At 45.8% G+C, this 26504-nt stretch overlaps 1 protein-coding gene across 1 annotated transcript in view; it reads left to right on the top strand.

Moving 5' to 3' along the window:
* Nucleotides 1-26504, top strand: part of csmd3b (CUB and Sushi multiple domains 3b) — an 826488-nt gene that overhangs the window by 106240 nt on the left and 693744 nt on the right. The window contains exon 2 of the mRNA XM_036953488.1: nucleotides 14296-14518. Coding sequence (XP_036809383.1) covers nucleotides 14296-14518 — 223 coding nt within the window. The remainder of the gene's footprint in view (nucleotides 1-14295; nucleotides 14519-26504) is intronic.

The following is a 26504-nucleotide window of genomic DNA, read 5'->3' as shown; positions in this document are numbered from 1 at the left end:
TGCCAAGAGTATATACCACAGGAGGTTGGTGGCACCTTAATTGGGGAGGACAGGCTCATGGTAATGGCTGGAGTGGAATAAGTGGAATGGTATGGAATCAAATACATCAAACACATGGTTTCCAGGTTTTTGATGCTAATCCATTCGCTCAGTTCCAGCCATTATTATGAGCCGTTCTCCTCTCAGCAGCCTCCACTGGTATATATGCATGGGCGCACAATCAAGTAGCAGTTATCTTTCCAAGATAATGTACTTAAATATGAATAGACTCTAGTTTACTACAGTGTCTGTAAATATTGATAATGGAAAGAAGTGGAAGATGCTCAACCAACTTGAGTCAAGGTGCATTCCAAAAATGTGATAATAATAATAAAAGGAAAAGGCGCAAGGCACGCATAGGCTACCATGGTGAGAGAACTTTGCACCTTTTAATTTTCAATAAATATTGATTAACCATTTATTTGTCTCTGCTTGCAAATCGTCCTCCTAAAAGGCAGGCTATAAAACGAGAAAGTGCAGGTCTCTCTAAATCTGCTCTCGTCAAGCTACTTCTATTCTATTCGCAGATGTAGCCCAGCAGTACCAATAACCTAATATAATGGGCAACGTGAGAATCTTTAGTAATTTAACCTATTTTTTTAGGTTATTTTTGCACATTTTGATATTGCCTGTAGGGATACACAATTGCTGGGACCATGGCTAGCAAGTCACATATGCTTCATATAATCTTCCAGGACAGTGGTTGGGTTCGGTGACCAGTTCTTGTGGTACCAGGTTTGAGTCGAAAGAAATCCAGCGGTGGCAGCAGTGAGGTATGAAAAGCTGCGGGTGCGGACGGGAACTGTGGGTGCGGACGGGAACCGTGGGTGCGGACGGAAACCGTGGGTGCGGACGGGAACCGCGGGTGCGGACGGGAACCGCGGGTGCGGACGGGAACGGACGGGAACCGCGGGTGCGGACGGGAACCGCGGGTGCGGACGGGAACCGCGGGTGCGGACGGGAACCGCGGGTGCGGACGGGAACCGCGGGTGAAGAAATCAGTTGTGCAGACCTCTACCTTAGAGCTCCTGTCGTACCCTTCAGCTTTAGCCATGGAGGTTGAGAGTGGACAGTAGATGACCAACATGTTCAAACGGCCCATGTGAGTGCATTGAGGCTTGGATAATGTGTACATACAGTACAGCATCACTGTCACTAATTGCTGGCAAGCCACTGGGTTTAGTTAATGACACTAAACGTTGACAAACATGGCGTTTGGTAATTAGGTCTATGGAAATGGCAGATTTGATGGTTAGGACTGTGAAATGCGTGTTCTAGAATCATGTCAAGTCACAGATGCGTTGTGTCACCCTTTAAAGGTGCAATCTGCAATTGCTACATACGTTTTTTTTTACTTGTAAATTAATGAGATGTACCCATTGATTCTTGAAGAATATAACTTATAAATGCCTCATGTCTTTACTTCAACTGCTGTACCCTGTCAGAACCCAAATTATAAGATTGTGTTACTCCAATGCTTGTAAACAAAGTAAATGTAAACAAACACTGTATAGCCTCAAACATTTTACATTTTATATAATGGATGGTCAGTCATTGTATCAATAGCCCTGTCTATGATTTTGAGAGTGGTTACTTTTCTCCAGCCCCATCTCTCAGATTTTTACTCAAACAGGGGCTTGGAGGGCCCTTTGTTATTATTTCAACTGCTGATTGCTTCTTTAAGGCTTTATATTTAGCTTTGGAAAGAAATGTGTTTTGTTACTAGGCATACTCTGTATTAGGCATACTCGGTCCTTGGCTAAGTGTATACAGCTGCACTATTCAAACTAGTCGTGTCTCTTCCTCCATCTTTCTCAGATAGCTTTGTGGAACAGTTTGTGTTCAGTCATTCGGTAGGACTATACACCACCAACGCCCAACGCAGTGCTCCTCACTTTTAAGCGGCTTCCATCCCATGCCAGGCTTCCGTCTGTGTTCCAAATGGCACCCTATTCCCTATATAGTGCACCACTTTCAACCAGAGAGCCTAAAGTAGTGTGTCATTTGTGTGTCATTCTCGGCTCGCGCCGTTGAGCCTCTGAGGTGGTTTTAAAAAACTCCCTCTAGACGTAGGTGGATTCCGCATTGCACTCGTTAATTGGAAACTGTGTATTGGTAAATGAGATGGAAAAGAGACTGCGGGAAGACAGGGATGTTTCCACTAAACTGCTTCATCGTCTTAAATCCAGAAAAAACATCTGAAAATCTCCCTCCTCCAAAAAAATCGAACTGGCGTCCATGACCATGATGATTCATCATTCATACCCCGGGCTCACATAGGTTCTAGATAGCTCCACAGTGTTCACACAGTCGGGGAAAAAGCCCTCCTTTCACCACCCTTACATTAATTAACCCTTAAGGGGAGTGGTGGAGAGGATAAATAGTACATCTCTCTCTCCCCTCTCTCTCTCCCCCTCTCTGCAGTATATTATTTTCAAGAATCACTACGTGTCACATTTGGTATGAATGATTCGGGAGACAGGCGCAGGAATGCGTAATAGTTTTTTTTATTGCACCCAAATCACGGAGTGCCGTGTAAAGGCACGGGGACGAAGACCAAACAAACACGTAACAAAACACAGGGTAGAAACCCAAACAGAAGAGCGAGGAGTACCTCGAATATATAACACAAGCGCACAATGATTAACACACGGGCCGAGACCAGTAATCATCTAGGCAAACCACAATGGCACGAAAGCCAAAACACACAGCACAGGTACTCACACGAACCAACAGACATTGTAACAATAATAGACAGGACAATGGTAAACCAAGGGCACACTTAAACAATTACTAATCACTGGGAATAGGGGCGAGGTGTGCGTAATGAATGTTCCGGAGGGATCCGTGACACTATGCCTGTACTACTGTAAAGTTAAATACTCTTGCTAATTTTAAGCAGGCTTTTGTCTGGACTGTTGTCATATTTCATCCAGATTTCTATAGTGACGTCCTCCCAGCAATGGCAGCTTTTCACCTTCTCAGGCTAGCTAACGATTCCAATGACAAAACATGTCAACAAACGCTAGCTCCCCCAATGTTTGAGTCCCAGGCAATCCTCAACGACTTTACCCCCCACATACTCCTCTGTCTGTTCGGGCGTTGATTGCGTCCAGACCTATTAACACTCAACAGTTGCTACTGGATATCTGTGGCTGTGTGGGTGTACCCCAAATGACACCGTATTCCCTATATAATACACTGCTTTTGACCCAAGCCCTATGGGCCCTGGTTCAAAGTAGTGCACTAAATAGGGAACAGGGTGTCATTTGGTACGCAACCTGTGACTTCATATGCTCATCTGTCATGCCCCATCCCTCCCGTGGCAGTACAGTATGTGGTGCAATTAGAGCTGTGAGCCACATTGGCCCTTCACAGCGAATCACGGACAAGACCAGGAAAAACCAGGGAGAGCAGGAAGCAGACAGTTAGCCATGCGTGCATGCCGTGTACCACAAGAGGCTGCTGAGGGGAGGACAGCTCATAGTAACGGCTGAAATGGAGTGCATGGAATGGTATCAAACACATGGAAACCATGGAAACCATGTGTTTGATGAGTTTGATACCATGTCATTTATTCCTCTCCAGCCATTATCATGAGCCTGTCCTCCCCAATTAAGGCGCCACCAACCTCCTGTGCCGCGTACCATACTAAAAGCATGTCTGGGCATGTCTGAACACGTCTGGGCATGTCGGGGCATGTCTGAGCATGGCTGAGCATGTCTGGGCACGTCTGGGCCTGTCTGATCACGTCTGGGCCTGTCTGGGCCTGTCTGAGCATGTCTGATAACACAGCAGACCATGTCTCCTACCGGTCTCTGTATGATCCCTTCATAGAGATCCTATTAAATTATTCCTATTCTAATTCCTACTTCTATGGATCCCTATGGATTATATGGATACTAGCACACAAGCACGGAGATCATGCTATACACTACACAGTGTTAACCATATGTTCACAACCAGTAACACAGATATAATGTGAAGATTGGATGTGTGTGTGTGTGTGTGTGCGTGTGTGTATGCGTGTGTGTGCGTGCGTACGTGCGTGCTTGCGTGTGTGATCTCATTGGTAGCAGAAGGAGACATGCAGAGAAGGGCAGTGTTGTCAGCAGCTATCTCTCCAGATGGCTCCCTGATCTATTCCTCTCACGGTGTGGATAATATGTGATCACTGGAGTGTATTACTTCCCCAATGCCAAGAGAAACCGATGCCCTGCAAGGCTACCCCTACTACTGTGTGATACTATGTGCAACCTTTAGCAGATCACAAACATACTTCACCTCCAGAAAAATGTATGTTCCCCTGGAATTAACTTGGACAGGGTTCAAATTGATTCTGTCCTTTCGTATTTCGGGGGAGCATCATCTTCAGCAGCGATTTATATGAATTTAACATCACCACCCAGCCAATGGGGATATCTGTGTGTACTGGACAGTAGGTCTAGAATTTAATACCATTAATTATCTAGAATATAATGCCATTAATAATCTAAAATATACCATTCATAGATATACAATATAATACCATTAATAGTTATACAATATAATACCATTAATAGTTATACAATATAATACCATTAATAGTCATACAATATAATACCATTAATAGGTATACAATATAATACCATTAATAGGTATACAATATAATACCATTAATAAATATACAATATAATAGCATTAATTGTCACGCCCTGACCTTAGTTATCTATGTTTTATGTATTATTTTGGTCAGGTCAGGGTGTGACGAGGGTGGGTATGTGTGTTTATGTCCTGCCTAGGGTTTTTGTATATCAATGGGTTTTTTGTATGTCTAGGTAATGTAGGTCTATGGTGGCCTGAATTGGTTCCCAATCAGAGGCAGCTGTTTGTCGTTGTCCCTGATTGGGGATCCTATTCAGGTTGCCATTTTCCATTTTGGTTTTGTGAGACACTCGGTCTTTATAGCTGCACGTTCGTTTTGGTAGTTTGTTTAGTGTTCTTTCTTTATTTAAAGAAGAATGTAAAGAATATCACGCTGCGCCTTGGTCTCCTCTATACGGTGAACGTGACAGAATAACCCACCAAACCAGGACCAAGCGGCGTGAAAAGGAGGAACAGCGCTTAATGGGGAGATGGACCTGGGAGGAGATATTAGATGGAGCAGGACCCTGGACATCGCCGGGGGAGTATCGCTGTCCTAAGGAGGAGAGAGACGCAGCGACTGTGGAACGGCGATACTACGAGGAGAAATACCGGAGAATAGAGGAGCGGCGAAGATATGAAGGTACACAGCTAGCACGGAAGCCCGAGAGGCAGCCCCAATAAAAAAAATGGGGTTTACCTCTTTGGACCATGATATCCTGAGCCGGCTCTGCGTACTGTGTTTCCGGTGAGTCTGCACAACCCAGTGCGTCCTGTGCCCTGCATTCGAAGGGCGAAAATAAACATCCAGCCAGGACGGGTTGTGTCAGCTCTACACTCCAGACCTCCAGTGCGCCTCCCCAGTCCAGTATGTCCCACACTCGCCCTGAGGTGTGTGTCACCAGCCCAGTACCACCAGTGCCGACACCACGCACCAGGCTTCCAGTGCGCCTCCAGAGTCCAGTACGCCCTGTTCCTCCTCCCCGCACTCGCCCTGAGGTGCGTGTTACCAGCCCAGTACCACCAGTGCCGGCACCACGCACCAGGCCTACAATGCGCCTCGGCAGTCCAGAGCGTCCAGAACATCCAGCGATGGTCCACGCAGCGAGGGTTCCCAGCCCGGGGCCTACAGCGAGGATCCGCAGTTCAGAGCCTCCGGCGATGATCCACGGGGCAGTGCTACAAGAGCGGACTCAGTGTAAAGAAGGGGGCAGCATCCAGAACCAGAGCCGCCACTGAGGGTAGATGCCCACCCGGACCCTCCCCTATAAGTTCAGGTTTGCGGTCGGGAGTCCCACCTTTGGGGAGGGGGGGGGGGCACTGTCACGCCCTGACCTTAGTTATCTATGTTTTATGTAATATTTTGGTCTGGTCAGGGTGTGACGAGGGTGAGCATGTGTGTTTTTGTCCTGTCTTGGGTTTTTGTATATCAATGGGGTTTTGTATGTCTAGGTAATGTAGGTCTATGGTGGCCTGAATTGGTTCCCAATCAGAGGCAGCTGTTTATCGTTGTCCCTGATTTTCCATTTTGGTTTTGTGGGTTTTTGTCTATGTAGTTGCATGTTAGCACTCACGTTCGTTTTGTTAGTTTGTTTAGTGTTTTTTCTTTATTTAAAGAAGAATGTATTCATATCACGCTGCGCCTTGGTCTCCTCTATGCGACGAATGTGACATTAATAGACATACAATATAATACCATTAATTATCTAGAATATAATACCAATAATAGACATGCAATAAAATACCATTAATTATCTGGATTAATAATTAAAATATGATACCATTAATAGACAGACAGCGCCTTGCAAAAGTATTAATCTTCCTTGCCATTTTTACTATTTTGTTGCATTACAACCTGTAATTTAAATAGATTTTTTTAGGATTTCATGTAATTGTCACGTTCTGACCTTAGTTCCTTTGATTTGTCTTTGTTTTAGTATGGTCAGGGCGTGAGTTGGGTGGGTTGTCTATGTTCCGTTTTCTATGTTGTGTTTGCGTTTGGCCTGGTATGGTTCTCAATCAAGAGGCAGGTGTCGTTAGTTGTCTCTGATTGAGAATCACACTTAGGTAGCCTTTTCCCACTTGTGTTTCGTGGGTGTTTATTTGCTGTGTCTGTGTGTTCCACACGGAACTGTTTCGGTTGGATATTTCACGTGTCGTTTATTGTTTCGTTTCAGTGTTCGCTTGTTTTAATAAAGAGCATGAACACGTAGCACGCTGCACATTGGTCCTCCGATCCTTACTACTCGTCGGAGGAGGAGGAAGACAGCCGTTACAGAAACACCCACCACCAAAGGACCAAGCAGCGTGGTAAAGGGGAGCAGCAGCTCTCGGGACTCCTGGACATGGGAGGAGATTCTGGACGGAAAGGGACCCTGGGCACAGGCTGGAGAATATCGCCGCCCTAAGGCTGAGCTGGAGGCAGCGAAAGCCGAGAGGCGGTGGTATGAGGAGGCAGCGCGGCTGGAAGCCCGAGTGGCAGACCCAAAACGTTTTTGGGGGATACACACGGGGAGTGTGGCGAAGTCAGGTAGGAGACCAGCGCCAACTCCCCGTGCTTACCGTGGAGAGAGAGGGACCGGGCAGGCACCGTGTTATGCCGTGAGGCGCACGGTGTCCCCGGTGCGCAGGCATAGCCCGGTGCGATACTTAGCAGCACCTCGTATCAGCCGGGTTAGGTTCGGCATCGAGCCAGGTGCCATGAAGCCGGCTCAGCTCATCTGGTCTCCAGTGCGTCTCCTCGGGCCGGGTCACACGGGTCTCCCGTCCGTCCGGTGCTGCCGGAATCTCCCGTCCATTCGTGACCCGTGGCTTGGGTCCCCAGCCCGAGGTCGGCGGGGAGGGTCGCCGCGTTAAAGAGGCACCGGAGGCAGGTAAAGAGGCGGAGAAGGACTATGGTGGAGTGGGGTCCACGTCCCGCGCCAGAGCCGCCACCACCACCGTGGACAGACACCCACCCAGACCCTCCCCTATAGGTTTAGGTTTAGTTTTTGCGCCCGGAGTCCGCACCTTTGGGGGGGGGGGGGGGGGGGGGGGGGGATGCTGTCACGTTCTGACCTTAGTTATTTTATTATGTCTTTGTTTTAGTATGGTCAGGGCGTGAGTTTGGTGGGTGGTCTATGTTCCTTTTTCTATGTTTTGGGATTTCTGTGTTTTGCCTGGTATTGTTCTCAATCAGAGGCAGCTGTTTATCGTTGTCCCTGATTGAGAACCATATTTAGGTAGCCTGGTTTCACTTTTGAGTTGTGAGTGATTATTTTCCGTGTTAGTGTTTGTTACCAAACGGGACCGTTTCGTTTGTTTCCCTTTGTTATTTTGTATTTGTGTAGTGTTAAGTTCGTCTTATTAAAATGGGCGAATACCACGCTGCAAATTGGTCCAACCTCTCTTACTCCTCATCAGAGGAAGACGACGAACGTTACAGTAATGGACATACACAAAATAATCCAAATTAGTGAAGTGAAAAAAATGACTTGTTTTAAAAAACAAGGCTTCAAACATAAAGTTTTTGTGAAGAATCAACAACAAGTAGGACACAATCATGAAGTGGAACGACATTTATTGGATATTTCAAACTTTTTTAACAAATCAAAAACTGAAAAATTGGGCGTGCAAAATTATTCAGCCCCCTTAAGTTAATACTTTGTAGCGCCACCTTTTGCTGCGATTACAGCTGTAAGTCGCTTGGGGTATGTCTCTATCAGTTTTGCACATCGAGAGACTGAAATTTTTTCCCATTCCTCCTTGCAAAACAGCTTGAGCTCAATGAGGTTGGATGGAGAGCATTTGTGAACAGCAGTTTTCAGTTCTTTCCACAGATTCTTGATTGGATTCAGGTCTGGACTTTGACTTGGCCATTCTAACAACTGGATATGTTTATTCTTGAACCATTTTGCTTTATGTTTGCTTTATGTTTTGGATCATTGTCTTGTTGGAAGACAAATCTCCGTCCCAGTCTCAGGTCTTTTGCAGACTCCATCAGGTTTTCTTCCAGAATGGTCCTGTATTTGGCTCCATCCATCTTCCCATCAATTTTAACCATCTTCCCTGTCCCTGCTGAAGAAAAGCAGGCCCAAACCATGATGCTGCCACCACCATGTTTGACAGTGCGGATGGTGTGTTCAGCTGTGTTGCTTTTACGCCAAACATAAGGTTTTGCATTGTTGCCAAAAAGTTCAATTTTGGTTTCATCTGACCAGAGCACCTTCTTCCACATGTTTGGTGTGTCTCCCAGGTGGCTTGTGGCAAACTTTAAACAACACTTTTTATGGAAATCTTTAAGAAATGGCTTTCTTCTTGCCACTCTTCCATAAAGGCCAGATTTGTGCAATATACGACTGATTGTTGTCCTATGGACAGAGTCTCCCACCTCAGCTGTAGATCTCTGCAGTTCATCCAGAGTGATTATGGGCCTCTTGGCTGCATCTCTGATCAGTCTTCTCCTTGTATGAGCTGAAAGTTTATATGGACGGCCAGGTCTTGGTAGATTTGCAGTGGTCTGATACTCCTTCCATTTCAATATTATCGCTTGCACAGTGCTCCTTGGGATGTTTAAAGCTTGGGAAATCTATTTGTATCCAAATCCGGCTTTAAACTTCTTCACAACAGTATCTCGGACCTGCCTGGTGTGTTCCTTGTTCTTCATGATGCTCTCTGCGCTTTTAATGGACCTCTGAGACTATCACAGTGCAGGTGCATTTATACGGAGACTTGATTACACACAGGTGGATTGTATTTATCATCATTAGTCATTTAGGTCAACATTGGATCATTCAGAGATCCTCACTGAACTTCTGGAGAGAGTTTGCTGCACTGAAAGTAAAGGGGCTGAATAATTTTGCACGCCCAATTTTTCAGTTTTTGAGATGTTAAAAAAGTTTGAAATATTCAATAAATGTCGTTCCACTTCATGATTGTGTCCCACTTGTTGTTAATTCTTCACAAAAAAATACAGTTTTATATCTTTATGTTTGAAGCCTGAAACGTGGCAAAAGGTCGCAAAGTTCAAGGGGGCCGAATACTTTCGCAAGGCACTGTATTTACCCTTTGCTATGAAGCCCTTAAATAAGATTTAGTGCAACCAATTACCTTCAGAAGTCACATAATTAGTTAGATTGCACATAGGTGGACTTTATTTAAGTGTCACATGATCTGTCACATGATCTCAGTATATATACACCTGTTCTGAAAGGCCCCAGAGTCTGCAACACCACTAAGCTAGGGGCACCACCAAGCACGTGACACCATGAAGACCAAGGAGCTCTACGAACAGGTCAGGGACAAAGTTGTGGAGAAGTACATCAGGGTTGGGTGATAAAAAAATATCAGAAATTTTGAACATCCCACGGAGCACCATTAAATCCATTATTTAAAATGGAACGAATATAGCACCATAACAAACAAAGAGAGGGCTGCCCACCACAACTCACATACCAGGCAAGAAGGGCATTAATCAGAGAGGCAACAAAGAGACCATAGATAACCCTGAAGAAGCTGCAATGCTCCACAGCGGAGATTGGAGTATCTGTCCATAGGACCACTTTAAGCTGTACACTCCACAGAGATGGGCTTTACAGAAGAGTGGTCTGAAAAAAAGCCATTGCTTAAAGTTTTTGCAAAAAAAGGCATGTGGGAGATTCTAGCTTTTTGGCCATCAAGATAAACACTATGTTTGGCGCAAACCCAACACCTCTCATCACCCCGAGAACACCATCCCCACAGTGAAGCATGGTGGTGGCAGCATCATGCTGTGGGGATGTTTTTCATCGGCAGGGACTGGGAAACTGGTCAGAATTGAAGGAATGTTGGATGGCGCTAAATACAGGAAAACTCTTGAGGGAAACCTGTTTCAGTCATCCAGAGATTTGAGACTGGGACAGAGGTTCATCTTCCAATGATCCTAAGCATACTGCTAAAGAAACACTTGAGTGGTTTATGGGGAAACATTTAGATGTCTTGGAATGGCCTAGTCAAAGCCCAGACCTCAATCCAATTGAGACACCAGCGGAACCCATCCAACTTGAAGGAGCTGGAGCAGTTTTGCCTTGAAGAATGGGCAGAAATCGCAGTTGCTAGATGTGCCAAGCTTATAGAGACAATTGCTGTAATTGCTGGAAAAGGTGGCTCTACAAAGTATTGACTTTGGGAGGGGGTGAATAGTTATGCACTCTCACGTTTTCTTTTCTTTCATATTTCTCGCTGGATTTCACAATAAAAAATATAGTGCATCTTCAAAGTGGTAGCCATGTTGTGTTAATGAAATGATACAAACCCCCCAAAAATCTATTTTAATTCCAGGTTGTAAGGCAACAAAATAGGAAAAATGCCAAGGGGAGTGAATACTTTCGCAAGCCACTGTAGAATATAATACCATTAATAAACATTGAAAATAATACCATTAATAAACCTAGAATATAATACCATTAATAAACCTATTAATATAATTCCATTAATAAACCTAGAATATAACGCCATTGATAAACCTTCAATATAATACCAATTTCCCATTCATAAACCTAGAATAAAATACCATTGATGAACCTAGAATATAATACCATTAATAAACCTAGAATATAATACCAAATTCCCATTAATATACTGGCATCGGTTACTGTTTTGATTGAGAATAACTCAAATTTAAACTATCAATGTGAGCCTTTGCTTGGAGTATTTTCCATTGAACTCCATTGAAAGACAATGTGAATGGGAGGCTTTTGCTAACAATGGAGCTGAAAGAATACCAGGGTTCATCCAGGACATGGAGGCCTGGAGTCTGTATAGATCATCTGGAGGTCAGCCATTCTGAAGCCATTATACCACGAAGGCCACAGGGCTGGAAAAAGTGCTTCTACCATTAGGCATTCTTCTGATCCAGGACTCTTCTGATCCAGGGTTATTCTGACTCAGGACTCTTCTGATCCAGGGTTATTCTGATCCAGGGTTATTCTGACCCAGGGTTATTCTGACCCAGGACTCTTCTGATCCAGGGTTATTCAAACCCAGGGTTACTCTGATCCAGGACTCTTCTGATCCAGGGTTATTCTGATCCAGGGTTATTCTGACCCAGGACTCTTCTGATCCAGGGTTATTCTGACCCAGGGTTACTCTGATCCAGGACTCTTCTGATCCAGGGTTATTCTGACCCAGGGTTACTCTGATCCAGGACTCTTCTGATCCAGGGTTACTCTGATCCAGGACTCTTCTGATCCAGGGTTATTCTGACCCAGGGTTACTCTGATCCAGGACTCTTTTGATCCAGGGTTATTCTGACCCAGGGTTACTCTGACCCAGGACTCTTCTGACCCAGGGTTATTTTGACCCAGGACTCTTCTGATCCACAGTTATTCTGACCCAGGGTTATTCTGAATCAGGGTTATTCTGACCTAGGGTTACTGAGATCCAGGGATACAGTCTCCATATTGAATCATGATTGTGTTTTACTTCAAGCCCATGAGAAAGGGTCTAAGCGATGCAGCAGTGCAGTAGTGGTGTTGTGTAAGTTCTCTGTGTTTAAATAGCAGAGCAAGTCTTCCTCCCAAAGTAAAGCACAGTACACAGCATGGCATTGGACATGCATCTAGCTGAGACTGATATTCTAGGGGCGGCATGCTGGGCGTGATTGTGGCGGCCTGCTGGCTCTCCCCATGCAGGACATGGTGTCTGTGTGTCTGTGTCACTGTATGCAGCAAGAGCACACTGCTAGACTCCCGATCAGGCACCTGCTACATACGGTATATAGCAGTACAGTAGGGTTTCTGGAAAGGGTTGCACTATATTTTATCTGTATCTTTATCAATATGCTTTTAGATGAGACATCTGCCATACAGTAATATGAACTGGGTGGTTCAAGCCCTGAATGCTGATTGGCTGACAGCCGTGGTATATTTAAGCAATAAAGCCTGAGATGGTTTGGTATATAGTCAACATAGCACGGCTAAGGGCTGCTCTCTGGCACAACGCAACACGGAGTGCCTGGATACAGGTCTTAGCCGTGGTATATTGGCCATATACTACAAACCCTCCGAGGTGCCTTATTGCTATTATAAACTGGTTACCAAAGTAATTAGTGGAGCAAAAATAAATGTTTTTATCATTCCCATGGTATACGGTCTGATATACCACGGCTGTCAGCCAATCAGCATTCAGAGCTCGACCCACCCATTTTATAACAAACTTTATACAATGGCGGATCTAATCCTGAATGCTGATTGGTTAACAGTGCATTCCAGCCAGTGTCTATTCCACAAGTTACCATCGACTAAATGAAATCTATGACGTTACAATGCCTATTTACTGTTCAATATGACTGAGCTATCCACTGTCTCATCAGCCTAACCAGTCACTTTATGAACTTGATCTCCACTATAAAAAAGCATCTAGACATTATCTCACATTTCTTTTAGACTAACATTTATGTTTTCACCGTCCTGTCTGTCTCTCCGTCATTTGCAACATTGTTTCAATATTCAAATTCGATCTTCAACTGTCCCATATTAGTGAACTTGTAGTGGTCGGGACAAGAGAGAGAGGCAGGCAGTGTTTCTCAGCTAGCCAAAATCATGAATCAGCTGGCATCACTTTTATGGATGTATGAAAAGAAATGTCAATTGAAACAAGGTAAAACAAGCTAGTTTGCCATCTTTCCAGCTTCAGTTTGAAGTTATTATGTTAGTTGTGTTGTTTGCTATCTGCTATGAACAACATTGTCCTAACAAGAAAGCACATTTTCAATGCTAGGCAAAATTGTGCCTCATTAGCTCGTTGTTATGGATTTATCCAAATAAATCTCACTATAAAAAATCTTAAACAAATGCAGCGACTGTTGTTATTCTATCTGCTCTGTTTGGCGTGACTGTAAGTTAGCCGTAGTTGGCTAGTCAGCAAGCAAGGGATGAAAATGTTGCCAGCCTGTTTGGCAATGGAACATTTAAAACGAACGACTGGGTCACGTCCATAGATACAGAACAAAAAGACTGAACGACTGGGTCGCGTCTCTGACCATCGAACCAATAGAACGAATGACCAGCCGGCTTGGGTAGCAACCCTACATTTGTTTTTCATGACTATATCTTGTGAAAGGATGAAATAGTCTGAATGAATTCATCACAATAATTTTTTTTTGTGAAAATATGCTAATCAGTATTTAAGTATGTTGGTAACCCGTTGTATTAAAGTGATAATGCCCTCAAAGCCGGTGTTTGGAGGATATATTGTCACGGTTAACAACACCCATGCCAACATATCCTCCAAACAACGGCTTTGAGGGCATTATCACTTAAGTAATATATGCCACTTAGCAGCCGCGTTCATCCGAAGTGGCTTACAGTCAGTTGTGCATAAATGTTGTGTGTTTGAGTGGTCCCCTGAGAATGGAAGAGAGGCATGCTCTACCAACTGAGCTACAGAGGAACACTGTATCTGAGTTTAGTTTATCCACATATATGTTTTTGTGCGTTAAAGTTGTAGTTATTTTTTACTCTGCTTTTTTTTGTCAAATCTCTGTTTTTCCCGCATAATGGTGATAACTATACCGCAGTGATTACATCATTGTGTTGCTTGTCATGTGCACTATGAGTCAATTATATAGACGCCTCCCAAATAATGCTCATCTGTTATCTCCTCTCTCCTCTCCAGGTTTCATATATACGTGTGGTGGGATGCTGAAAGGTCGTAATGGCACCATTGAAAGCCCAGGTTTTCCGTATGGGTACCCCAATGGGGCTAACTGTACATGGGTAATTGTAGCAGAGGAGGGGAACCGAATTCAAATTGTCTTTCAGTCCTTCGCTGTGGAGGAGGAGTATGACTTTTTATCGCTTTATGATGGACATCCTCATCCGGTGAACTTCAGGACGAGGTGGGTGCCATTTTAATACAATGTTCATTTCCTATTTCTATATATCTCCTTGCCTTAATACTTCAATCCCTGTCTGATAAAATCCTGCTTCTTCTTTTCTTCTAGTAGCTGAATATAGGATTTTCAGCTTTAGGGTTGACATTTTAAAAGATAGATGAGTATGCTACTTACACTGTTCCTTTCACGCAAGACTTTCGTCAGAGCAGAGCGGACTTTGAGAGCGATATGGTCTTGGATAACCTGATTAGCCCATTCTAATCTAAAATGGAAGCCCAGCAGCTTCTTCTATCAGAGCAGGCAGAACTCTCTCACTCATTTCCGAACACGTTTGATCACTGGGAAAGAGATCAGTCCAAATCATTCCATTGTAATTTGTTGCTTACATGGATACAAGATCGCTCCGGCAGTTTGACCGAATTAAAGCCGCCACTGAGAAATCACACCAGGTGATTAAGGCAGAGAAAATGGAACAGCTCTGTCCAATTAGCTGGTTATTGTAATTACTCTGGGTCCCATTAACCTGTGCTAATACACAGCAGATCCTTTCCTTTCAAAACCTTGCCGTTTGATTGGAATGTTTTCTGTGCCCTCGGAACCCTCATTAGCTTTGAACATTCTAGTCATTCATTAGGGGGACTGTGGTAACTGGCGAAGCGGCTTATAAAGCCCCGGTTTCATCATGGCTATCAGAGCTATCTTTATATTTAACTCTGCATTGTTGGAAATGAAGTAATTAAGCATTTCACTGTTCGTCTACACCTGTTGTTTACGAAGCATGAGACAAATACATGTAGATTTGATTTGACACACACACACACACGTCACCTCCTCTAATAGCACTACCCTCCATGTGGAACATGTTCAATTGAATCAAAAACCGCCAAACAATTAAAAAAAGGATGTGGAGATAAATGACTAGACACCCCAGAGGGAAGGAGGTGACTAGACACCCCAGAGGGAAGGAGGTGACTAGACACCCCAGAGGGAAGGAGGTGACTAGACACCCCAGAGTGAAGGAGGTGACTAGACACCCCAGAGTGAAGGAGGTGACTAGACACCCCAGAGTGAAGGAGGTGACTAGACACCCCAGAGTGAAGGAGGTGACTAGACACCCCAGAGTGAAGGAGGTGACTAGACACCCCAAAGGGAAGGAGGTGACTAGACACCCCAGAGGGAAGGAGGTGACTAGACACCCCAGAGGGAAGGAGGTGACTAGACACCCCAGAGGGAAGGAGGTGACTAGACACCCCAGAGAGAAGGAGGTGACTAGACACCCCAGAGGGAAGGAGGAGACTAGACACCCCAGAGTGAAGGAGGTGACTAGACACCCCAGAGGGAAGGAGGTGACTAGACACCCCAGAGTGAAGGAGGTGACTAGACACCCCAGAGGGAAGGAGGTGACTAGACACCCCAGAGGGAAGGAGCAGACTATACACCCCAGAGTGGAGGAGGTGACTAGACACCCCAGAGTGAAGGAGGTGACTAGACACCCCAGAGTGAAGGAGGTGACTAGACACCCCAGAGGGAAGGAGGTGACTAGACACCCCAGAGGGAATGAGGTGACTAGACACCCCAGAGTGAAGGAGGTGACTAGACACCCCAGAGTGAAGGAGGTGACTAGACACCCCAGAGGGAAGGAGGAGACTAGACACCCCAGAGGGAAGGAGGAGACTAGACACCCCAGAGGGAAGGAGGTGACTAGACACCCCAGAGGGAAGGAGGTGACTAGACACCCCAGAGGGAAGGAGGTGACTAGACACCCCAGAGGGAAGGAGGTGACTAGACACCCCAGAGGGAAGGAGGAGACTAGACACCCCAGAGGGAAGGAGGAGACTAGACACCCCAGAGGGAAGGAGGGGACTAGACACCCCAGAGGGAAGGAGGAGATTAGACACCCCAGAGGGAAGGAGGAGACTAGACACCCCAGAGGGAAGGAGGAGACTAGACACCCCAGAGGGAAGGAGGAGACTAGACACCCCAGAGGGAAGGAGGAGACTAGACACCCCAGAGGGAAGGAGGTGACTAGACACCCCAGAGGGAAGGAGGTGACTAGACACCCCAGAGGGAAGGAGGAGACTAGACACCCCAGAGGGGAGGAGGAGACTAGACACCCCAGAGGGAAGGAGGAGACTAGACACCCCAGAGTGAAGGAGGAGACTAGACACCCCAGAGTGAAGGAGGTGACTAGACACCCCAGAGGGAAGGAGGTGACTAGACACCCCAGAGGGAAGGAGCAGACTATACACCCCAGAGTGGAGGAGGTGACTAGACACCCCAGAGTGAAGGAGGTGACTAGACACCCCAGAGTAAAGGAGGTGACTAGACACCCCAGAGGGAAGGAGGTGACTAGACACCCCAGAGGGAATGAGGTGACTAGACACCCCAGAGTGGAGGAGGTGACTAGACACCCCAGAGTGAAGGAGGTGACTAGACACCCCAGAGTGAAGGAGGTGACTAGACACCCCAGAGGGAAGGAGGAGACTAGACACCCCAGAGGGAAGGAGGAGACTAGACACCCCAGAGGGAAGGAGGTGACTAGACACCCCAGAGGGAAGGAGGTGACTAGACACCCCAGAGGGAAGGAGGTGACTAGACACCCCAGAGGGAAGGAGGTGACTAGACACCCCAGAGGGAAGGAGGACACTAGACACCCCAGAGGGAAGGAGGAGACTAGACACCCCAGAGGGAAGGAGGAGACTAGACACCCCAGAGGGAAGGAGGTGACTAGACACCCCAGAGGGAAGGAGGAGACTATACACCCCAGAGGGAAGGAGGAGACTAGACACCCCAGAGGGAAGGAGGAGACTAGACACCCCAGAGGGAAGGAGGAGACTAGACACCCCAGAGGGAAGGAGGAGACTAGACACCCCAGAGGGAAGGAGGAGACTAGACACCCCAGAGGGAAGGAGGAGACTAGACACCCCAGAGGGAAGGAGGTGACTAGACACCCCAGAGGGAAGGAGGTGACTAGACACCCCAGAGGGAAGGAGGTGACTAGACACCCCAGAGGGAAGGAGGTGACTAGACACCCCAGAGGGAAGGAGGAGACTAGACACCCCAGAGGGAAGGAGGAGACTAGACACCCCAGAGGGGAGGAGGAGACTAGACACCCCAGAGGGAAGGAGGTGACTAGACACCCCAGAGGGAAGGAGGAGACTAGACACCCCAGAGGGAAGGAGGAGACTAGACACCCCAGAGGGAAGGAGGAGACTAGACACCCCAGAGTGAAGGAGGAGACTAGACACCCCAGAGGGAAGGAGGAGACTAGACACCCCAGAGGGAAGGAGGTGACGTAAACAGTTAAAGGAGTAAATATACTGTAACAGGCAGAGTTCTGACACAAACACACACACTCACACACACACTCACAATGCAGGTATTTGCTGTCAGGCTGGCTGAGCTTCTCCCTGTGGGTCACACTCTGCATCGACCGTGTTCCTCTCTGTAAGAGACAAATACTATGTTCATACTTCACCCCCTAATTTAAATCCTGTCTCTGCAATCAGAGGCAGTGTCACCAGCATCGTCCTCTCTCCCTCTCTCCCTCCTTCCCTCTCTCTCTCCTTCCCTCTCTCCCTCCTTCCCTCTCTCCCTCCTTCCCTCACTCTCTGTCTCTCCCTCCCTCCCTGTCCCTCTCTCTCGCTCTACCTCCCTCTCTCCCTCTCACCCTCCTTCCCTCTCTCTCTCCTTCCCTCTCTCTCTCCTTCCCTCCTTACCCCAATCTCTGTCTCCCCCTCCCTCCCTGTCCCTCTCTCTCGCTCTACCTCCCTCTCTCCCTCTCACCCTCCTTCCCTCTCCCTCCTTCCCTCTCTCCCTCCTTCCCTCTCTCTCTCCTTCCCCCACTCTCTGTCTCTCCCTCCCTCCCTGTCCCTCTCTCTCGCTCTACCTCCCTCTCTCCCTCTCACCCTCCTTCCCTCTCCCTCCTTCCCTCTCTCCCTCCTTCCCTCACTCTCTGTCTCTCCCTCCCTGTCCCTCCCTCTCGCTCTACCTCCCTCTATCCCTCCTTCCCTCCGCTGACTGATTGCTCTTGTTAGATAGTACCCCATATTATTAGAATTATTAGTATTTGATGACCACCTCCATATTTAGATCTGACATGGATAGGTAGAATGTAAACACCTCAACTATTAATAACAGTTTGGAATTTGATTTGGTATCTGACTTCATTAAGGAATATTATGTTACCTCTGGTCTGGTCTCTCCCCTGTGAACGTAGAGAGTTTAATGTGGGGCCTAAGTGCAATTAGTGTGTGTGCTGTGTGTTGAGAGGGTGTGTACGAGGGTTTGTTGAGAGGGGATTGTGAGTGCATTAAGAGGGCCTTAGTTACAGTATTTTCATTTGGCCTTGTCGAGGAGGGAGACACACACACACACACACACACACACACTATGTTCCAGATCAGGGCTCTTGATCGATACTCTGTGACCTACTTTTGCATAAATTGTGAAGTGTCAGCCTCCTAATGAATGCTGCACAATAAATCAACTTCCATGGGCTTTATAAAAGGCTCTGCAGCAAACAATAGCTCTGGCAAATTACGTCGTCCGCCAACACACGAGTGCACACCTGCTGGAAAACACACACACATACACACACACACGTAGACACCTCACTCATATGTACACACACTAAAACGCAGGTACACACACACACTCACAAACACACACACGCACACATTGGTAGAAAAAGTACCCAATCGTCATAGTTGAGTAAAAGTATAGATACCTTAATAGAAAATGAAATTCACCTAGTAAAAGTATAGATACCTTAATAGAAAATGAAATTCACCTAGTAAAAGTATAGATACCTTAATAGAAAATGAAATTCACCTAGTAAAAGTATAGATACCTTAATAGAAAATGAAATTCACCTAGTAAAAGTCTAAAAGTATCGGGGTTTTAAATGTACTTAAGTATTGTGGTGGAAAAAGTACTAAATTGTCATACTTGAGTAAAATTTTAAGTAAAAGCAAATGCTATACATCAAATTCCTTATATTATGCAAACCAGGAAGCACAATTTGTTATTTTTATTGTGCCAGGGGCACACTCCAACACTCATACATACAAATAATTTACAAAACACAGTATTTCTTTTTTAGTGAGTCCGCAGGTTAGAGACAGTAGGGATGACAATGCATTATATTTAAAAGGTGTTTGAATCAGACCATATTGCTGTCCTTCCTGAGCATTCTAAATGTCAGGGAAAATTAAGGAGAAACAAGTTAGATTTTCTTGAGGAATGTAGTGAATTAAACATAAAAGGAAAATGTGTTAATATAGATAGTGACGTAATGTACAGACACAACAAAAAATGACTTAAGTAGTAGTACATCGAAGTATTTCAACTGAAGTACTTTACACCACCGCACACACACACACCATACACATACACCACACACACACACACCATACACATACACCACACACACACACACACACGGCACACACACACGGCACACACACAAACACACACACGCACACACACACGGCACACACACACACACACGCACACACACACGGCACACACACACACACACACACACCATACGCATACGGCACACACACACACACACACACACACACACACACACACCATACACATACACCACACACACACACACACACACGGCACACACCATACACATACACCACACACACGCACACACACACGGCACACACACACACACACACGCACACAGCACACACACACACAAGCACACACACACACACACACACACACACACGACACACACACACACACACACACACACACACACAAACACACAGCACGCGCACACACACACACACACACACACGCACACACACACACGCACACACGGCACGCACACACACACACACCCACACACACACACACACACGCACACACACACACACACACCCACACTGTATTTTTTTCTCTCCTCACTCATATGCAGCCACCAACCTGACAGTGTCATCATATTGTCACATATCAGTCACTCATTTGAGGTTCTGTTATAATATTAACGTTTCCTTCTGAATTATTCACAGACCCGTTGAAATATTAAAATATGTATCCCGATGAGTGTGTCTATTTTCTTTTTCTCTCTCTCGATCTCTCTCTCTCTGTCTCAATTCAATTTAAGGGGATTTATTGGAAACACACGTTTACATTGTCAAAGGAAGGGAAATGGATAATAAACAACAGTGGAATAGAGACAAAGGAATAAAGACATTTTGTGTCTATATACCGTGTTTTAATGATGTGCAAATAGTTAAAGCACAAAAGGGAAAATAAAAAAAACATAAATATGGGTTCGATTTACAATTTACAATTCTTCACTGGTTGCCCTTGTGGCAAGAGAACACAAATAATGCTGTTGGCACACTGTGGTATTTCACCTAATAGATATGGAAGTTTATCAAAATTTTATTTACTTTTATAAGTATTTGTGGATCTGTGTAATCTGAGGGAAATACACTGCTCAAAAAAATCAAGGGAACACTAAAATAACACATCCTAGATCTGAATTAATGAAAATATTCTTATTAAATACTTTTTTCTTTACATAGTTGAATGTGCTGACAACAAAATCACACAAAAATGATCAATGGAAATCAAATGTATCAACCCATTGAGGTCTGGATTTGGAGTCACACTCAAAATTAAAGTGGAAAACCACACTACAGGCTGATCCAACTTTGATGTAATGTCCTTAAAACAAGTCAAAATGAGGCTCAGTAGTGTGTGTGGCCTCCACGTGCCTGTATGACCTCCCTACAATGCCTAGGTGTGCTCTTGATGAGGTGGCGGATGGTCTCCTGAGGGATCTCCTCCCAGACCTGGACTAAAGAATCCGCCAACTCCTGGACAGTCTGTGGTGCAACGTGGCGTTGGTGGATGGAGCGAGACATGATGTCCCAGATGTGCTCAATTGGATTCAGGTCTGGGGAACGGGCGGGCCAGTCCATAGCATCAATGCCTTCCTCTTGCAGGAACTTCTGACACACTCCAGCCACATGAGGTCTAGCATTGTCTTGCATTAGGAGGAACCCAGGGCCAACCGCACCAGCATATGGTCTCACAAGGGGTCTGAAGATCTCATCTTGGTACCTAATGGCAGTCAGGCTACCTCTGGCGAGCACAGGCTGTGCGGCCCCCCAAAGAAATGCCACCCCACACCATGACTGACCCACCTCCAAACCGGTCATGCTGGAGGATGTTGCAGGCAGCAGAACGTTCTCCACGGCGTCTCCAGACTGTCACGTCTGTCACCTGAGCCACTTGTGTGGGTTGTAGACTCCGTCTCATGCTACCACTAGAGTGAAAGCACCGCCAGCATTCAAAAGTGACCAAAACATCAGCCAGGAAGCATAGGAACTGAGAAGTGGTCTGTGGTTATCACCTGCAGAACCACTCCTTTATTGGGGGTGTCTTGCTAATGGCCTATAATTTCCACCTGTTGTCTATTCCATTTGCACAACAGATTGTGAAATTTATTGTCAATCAGTGTTGCTTCCTAAGTGGACAGTTTGAAGTGTGATTGACTTGGAGTTACATTGTGTTGTTTAAGTGTGCCCATTATTTTTGTTGAGCAGTGTATGCGTCTCTAATATGGTCATACATCCTGGGGCTCGGTTTGTGTTTGTGAACAGAGCCCCAGGACCAGCTTGCTTAGGCTGCTCTTCTCCAGATGAATCTCTCTGTAGGTGATGGCTTTGTTATGGAAGGTTTGCGAATTGCTTCCTTTTAGTTTGTTGTAGATTTTTAACGTCTCTGTTCTGGATTTGTATAATTAGCGGGTATCGGCCAAATTCAAATCAAATCAAATCAAATTTATTTATATAGCCCTTCGTACATCAGCTGATATCTCAAAGTGCTGTACAGAAACCCAGCCTAAAACCCCAAACAGCAAGCAATGCAGGTGTAGAAGCACGGTGGCTAGGAAAAACTCCCTAGAAAGGCCAAAACCTAGGAAGAAACCTAGAGAGGAACCAGGCTATGTGGGGTGGCCAGTCCTCTTCTGGCTGTGCCGGGTGGAGATTATAACAAAACATGGTCAAGATGTTCAAATGTTCATAAATGACCAACATGGTCGAATAATAATAAGGCAGAATAGTTGAAACTGGAGCAGCAGCACAGTCAGGTGGACTGGGGACAGCAAGGAGTCATCATGTCAGGTATTCCTGGGGCATGGTCCTAGGGCTCAGGTCCTCCGAGAGAGAGAAAGAAAGAAAGAATTAGAGAGAGCATATGTGGGATGGCCAGTCCTCTTCTGGCTGTGCCGGGTGGAGATTATAACAGAACATGGCCAAGATGTTCAAATGTTCATAAATGACCAGCATGGTCGAATAATAATAAGGCAGAACAGTTGAAACTGGAGCAGCAGCACAGCCAGGTGGACTGGGGACAGCAAGGAGTCATCATGTCAGGTATTCCTGGGGCATGGTCCTAGGGCTCAGGTCCTCCGAGAGAGAGAAAGAAATAAAGAATTAGAGAGAGCATATGTGGGATGGCCAGTCCTCTTCTGGCTGTGCCGGGTGAAGATTATAACAGAACATGGCCAAGATGTTCAAATGTTCATAAATGACCAGCATGGTCGAATAATAATAAGGCAGAACAGTTGAAACTGGAGCAGCAGCACAGCCAGGTGGACTGGGGACAGCAAGGAGTCATCATGTCAGGTAGTCCTGGGGCATGGTCCTAGGGCTCAGGTCCTCCGAGAGAGAGAAAGAGAGAAGGAGAGAATTAGAGAACACACACTTAGATTCACACAGGACACCAAATAGGACAGGAGAAGTACTCCAGATATAACAAACTGACCCTAGCCCCCCGACACATAAACTACTGCAGCATAAATACTGGAGGCTGAGACAGGAGGGGTCAGGAGACACTGTGGCCCACTCCGAGGACACCCCCGGACAGGGCCAAACAGGAAGGATATAACCCCACCCACTTTGCCAAAGCACAGCCCCCACACCACTAGAGGGATATCTTCAACCACCAACTTACCATCCTGAGACAAGGCTGAGTATAGCCCACAAAGACCTCTGCCACGGCACAACCCAAGGGGGGGGGGGGGGGGGCGCCAACCCAGACAGGATGACCACATCAGTGACTCAACCCACTCAGGTGACGCACCCCCTCCAGGGACGGCATGAGAGAGCCCCAGTAAAGCCAGTGACTCAGCCCCTGTAATAGGGTTAGAGGCAGAGAATCCCAGTGGAAAGACGGGAACCGGCCAGGCAAAGACAGCAAGGGCGGTTCGTTGCTCCAGAGCCTTTCCGTTCACCCTCCCACTCCTGGGCCAGACTACACTCAATCATATGACCCACTGAAGAGATGAGTCTTCAGTAGAGACTTAAAGGTTGAGACCGAGTTTGCGTCTCTGACATGGGTAGGCAGACCGTTCCATAAAAATGGAGCTCTATAGGAGAAAGCCCTGCCTCCAGCTGTTCTAGGGAAAATTCTAGGGACAATTAGGAGGCCTGCGTCTTGTGACCGTAGCGTACGTGTAGGTATGTACGGCAGGACCAAATCAGAGAGATAGGTAGGAGCAAGCCCATGTAATGCTTTGTAGGTTAGCAGTAAAACCTTGAAATCAGCCCTTGCTTTGACAGGAAGCCAGTGTAGAGAGGCTAGCACTGGAGTAATATGATCACATTTTTTTGGTTCTAGTCAGGATTCTAGCAGCCGTATTTAGCACTAACTGAAGTTTATTCAGTGCTTTATCCGGGTAGCCGGAAAGTAGAGCATTGCAGTAGTCTAACCTAGAAGTGACAAAAGCATGGATTAATTTTTCTGCATCATTTTTGGACAGAAAGTTTCTGATTTTTGCAATGTTACGTAGATGGAAAAAAGCTGTCCTTGAAATGGTCTTGATATGTTCTTCAAAAGAGAGATCAGGGTCCAGAGTAACGCCGAGGTCCTTCACAGTTTTATTTGAGACGACTGTACAACCATTAAGATTAATTGTCAGATTCAACAGAAGATCTCTTTGTTTCTTGGGACCTAGAACAAGCATCTCTGTTTTGTCCGAGTTTAAAAGTAGAAAGTTTGCAGCCATCCACTTCCTTATGTCCGAAACACATTCTTCTAGCAAGGGCAATTTTGGGGCTTCACCATGTTTAATTGAGATGTACAGCTGTGTGTCATCCGCATAGCAGTGAAAGTTAACATTATGTTTTCGAATAACATCCCCAAGAGGTAAAATATATAGTGAAAACAATAGTGGTCCTAAAACGGAACCTTGAGGAACACCGAAATTTACAGTTGATTTGTCAGAGGACAAACCATTCACAGAGACAAACTGATATCTTTCCGACAGATAAGATCTAAACCAGGCCAGAACTTGTCCGTGTAGACCAATTTGGGTTTCCAATCTCTCCAAAAGAATGTGGTGATCGATGGTATCAAAAGCAGCACTAAGGTCTAGGAGCACAAGGACAGATGCAGAGCCTCGATCCGATGCCATTAAAATGTCATTTACCACCTTCACAAGTGCCGTCTCATTGCTATGATGGGGTCTAAAACCAGACTGAAGCATTTCGTATACATTGTTTGTCTTCAGGAAGGCAGTGAGTTGTTGCGCAACAGCCTTTTCTAAAATTTTTGAGAGGAATGGAAGATTCGATATAGGCCGATAGTTTTTTATATTTTCTGGGTCAAGGTTTGGCTTTTTCAAGAGAGGCTTTATTACTGCCACTTTTAGTGAGTTTGGTACACATCCGGTGGATAGAGAGCCGTTTATTATGTTCAACATAGGAGGGCCAAGCACAGGAAGCAGCTCTTTCAGTAGTTTAGTTGGAATAGGGTCCAGTATGCAGCTTGAAGGTTTAGAGGCCATGATTATTTTCATCATTGTGTCAAGAGATATAGTACTAAAACACTTGAGCGTCTCTCTTGATCCTAGGTCCTGGCAGAGTTGTGCAGACTCAGGACAACTGAGCTTTGAAGGAATACGCAGATTTAAGGAGGAGTCCGTAATTTGCTTTCTAATAATCATAATCTTTTCCTCAAAGAAGTTCATGAATTTATCACTGCTAAAGTGAAAGTCATCCTCTCTTGGGGAATGCTGCTTTTTAGTTAGCTTTGCGACATTCTGCTCTGCATGGGTTAGTTGGTGTTTTATGTTATACAAGAGGGATATTTTGTCAGAATTCTGCATGCAGAGTCTCGATTTGTTTTTTGTAAGTGGACCCCAGTGTTCACAACCACAAAGGGCAATGGGTTCTATAGGGAGGAGGTCAGAGAACTGGCAGTGTGCTGCCAGGACAACAACCTCTCCTTCAATGTGGGCAAGGCAAAGGAGCTGATCGTGGACTAGAGGAAAAGGAGGGCAGAATTAACATCAACGGGGCTGTAGTGGAGCGTGTCGAGAGTTTCAAGTTCCTTGGTGTCCACATCACCACATCACCAAAGAACTATCATGGTCCAAACACACAAAGACAGTCGTGAAGAGGGCACGATAAAACCTTTTCCCCTCAGGAGACTGAAAAGATTTGGCATGGGTCCTCAGATCCTCAAAAAGTTCTACAGCTGCACCATCGAGAGCATCCTGACCCTTTGCATCACTGCCTGGTACGGCAACTGCTCGGTATCTGATCGTAAGGCGCTACAGAAGGTAGTGCGTATGGCCCAGTACATCACCTGGGCCAAGCTTCCTGCCATCCAGGACCAATATAATAATAGTGTCAGAGGAAAGCCCATAAAATTGTCAGAGACTCCAGTCACCCAAGTCATAGACTGGTTTCTCTGCTACCGCACAGCAAGCGGTACCGGAGCGCCAAGTCTAGGACCAAAAGGCTCCTTAACAGCTTCTACCCCCAAGTCATAAGAGTCCTGAACAATTAATCAAATGGCCACCAGACTATTTACATTGACCCCCCCCATTTGTTTTTTACCCTGCTGCTACTCGCTGTTTATTTATTGTGTTACTTTTATAATTTTTTACTTTAGTTTATTTGGTAAATATTTTCTTAACTCTTCTTGAACTGCACTGTTG

The sequence above is a fragment of the Oncorhynchus mykiss genome, chromosome 18 (assembly GCF_013265735.2).
Source record: "Oncorhynchus mykiss isolate Arlee chromosome 18, USDA_OmykA_1.1, whole genome shotgun sequence".
Lineage (NCBI taxonomy): Eukaryota > Metazoa > Chordata > Actinopteri > Salmoniformes > Salmonidae > Oncorhynchus > Oncorhynchus mykiss.
The sequence above is the reverse complement of the archived record's forward strand: the minus strand, read 5'-3'. Positions and strand labels throughout refer to the sequence as shown.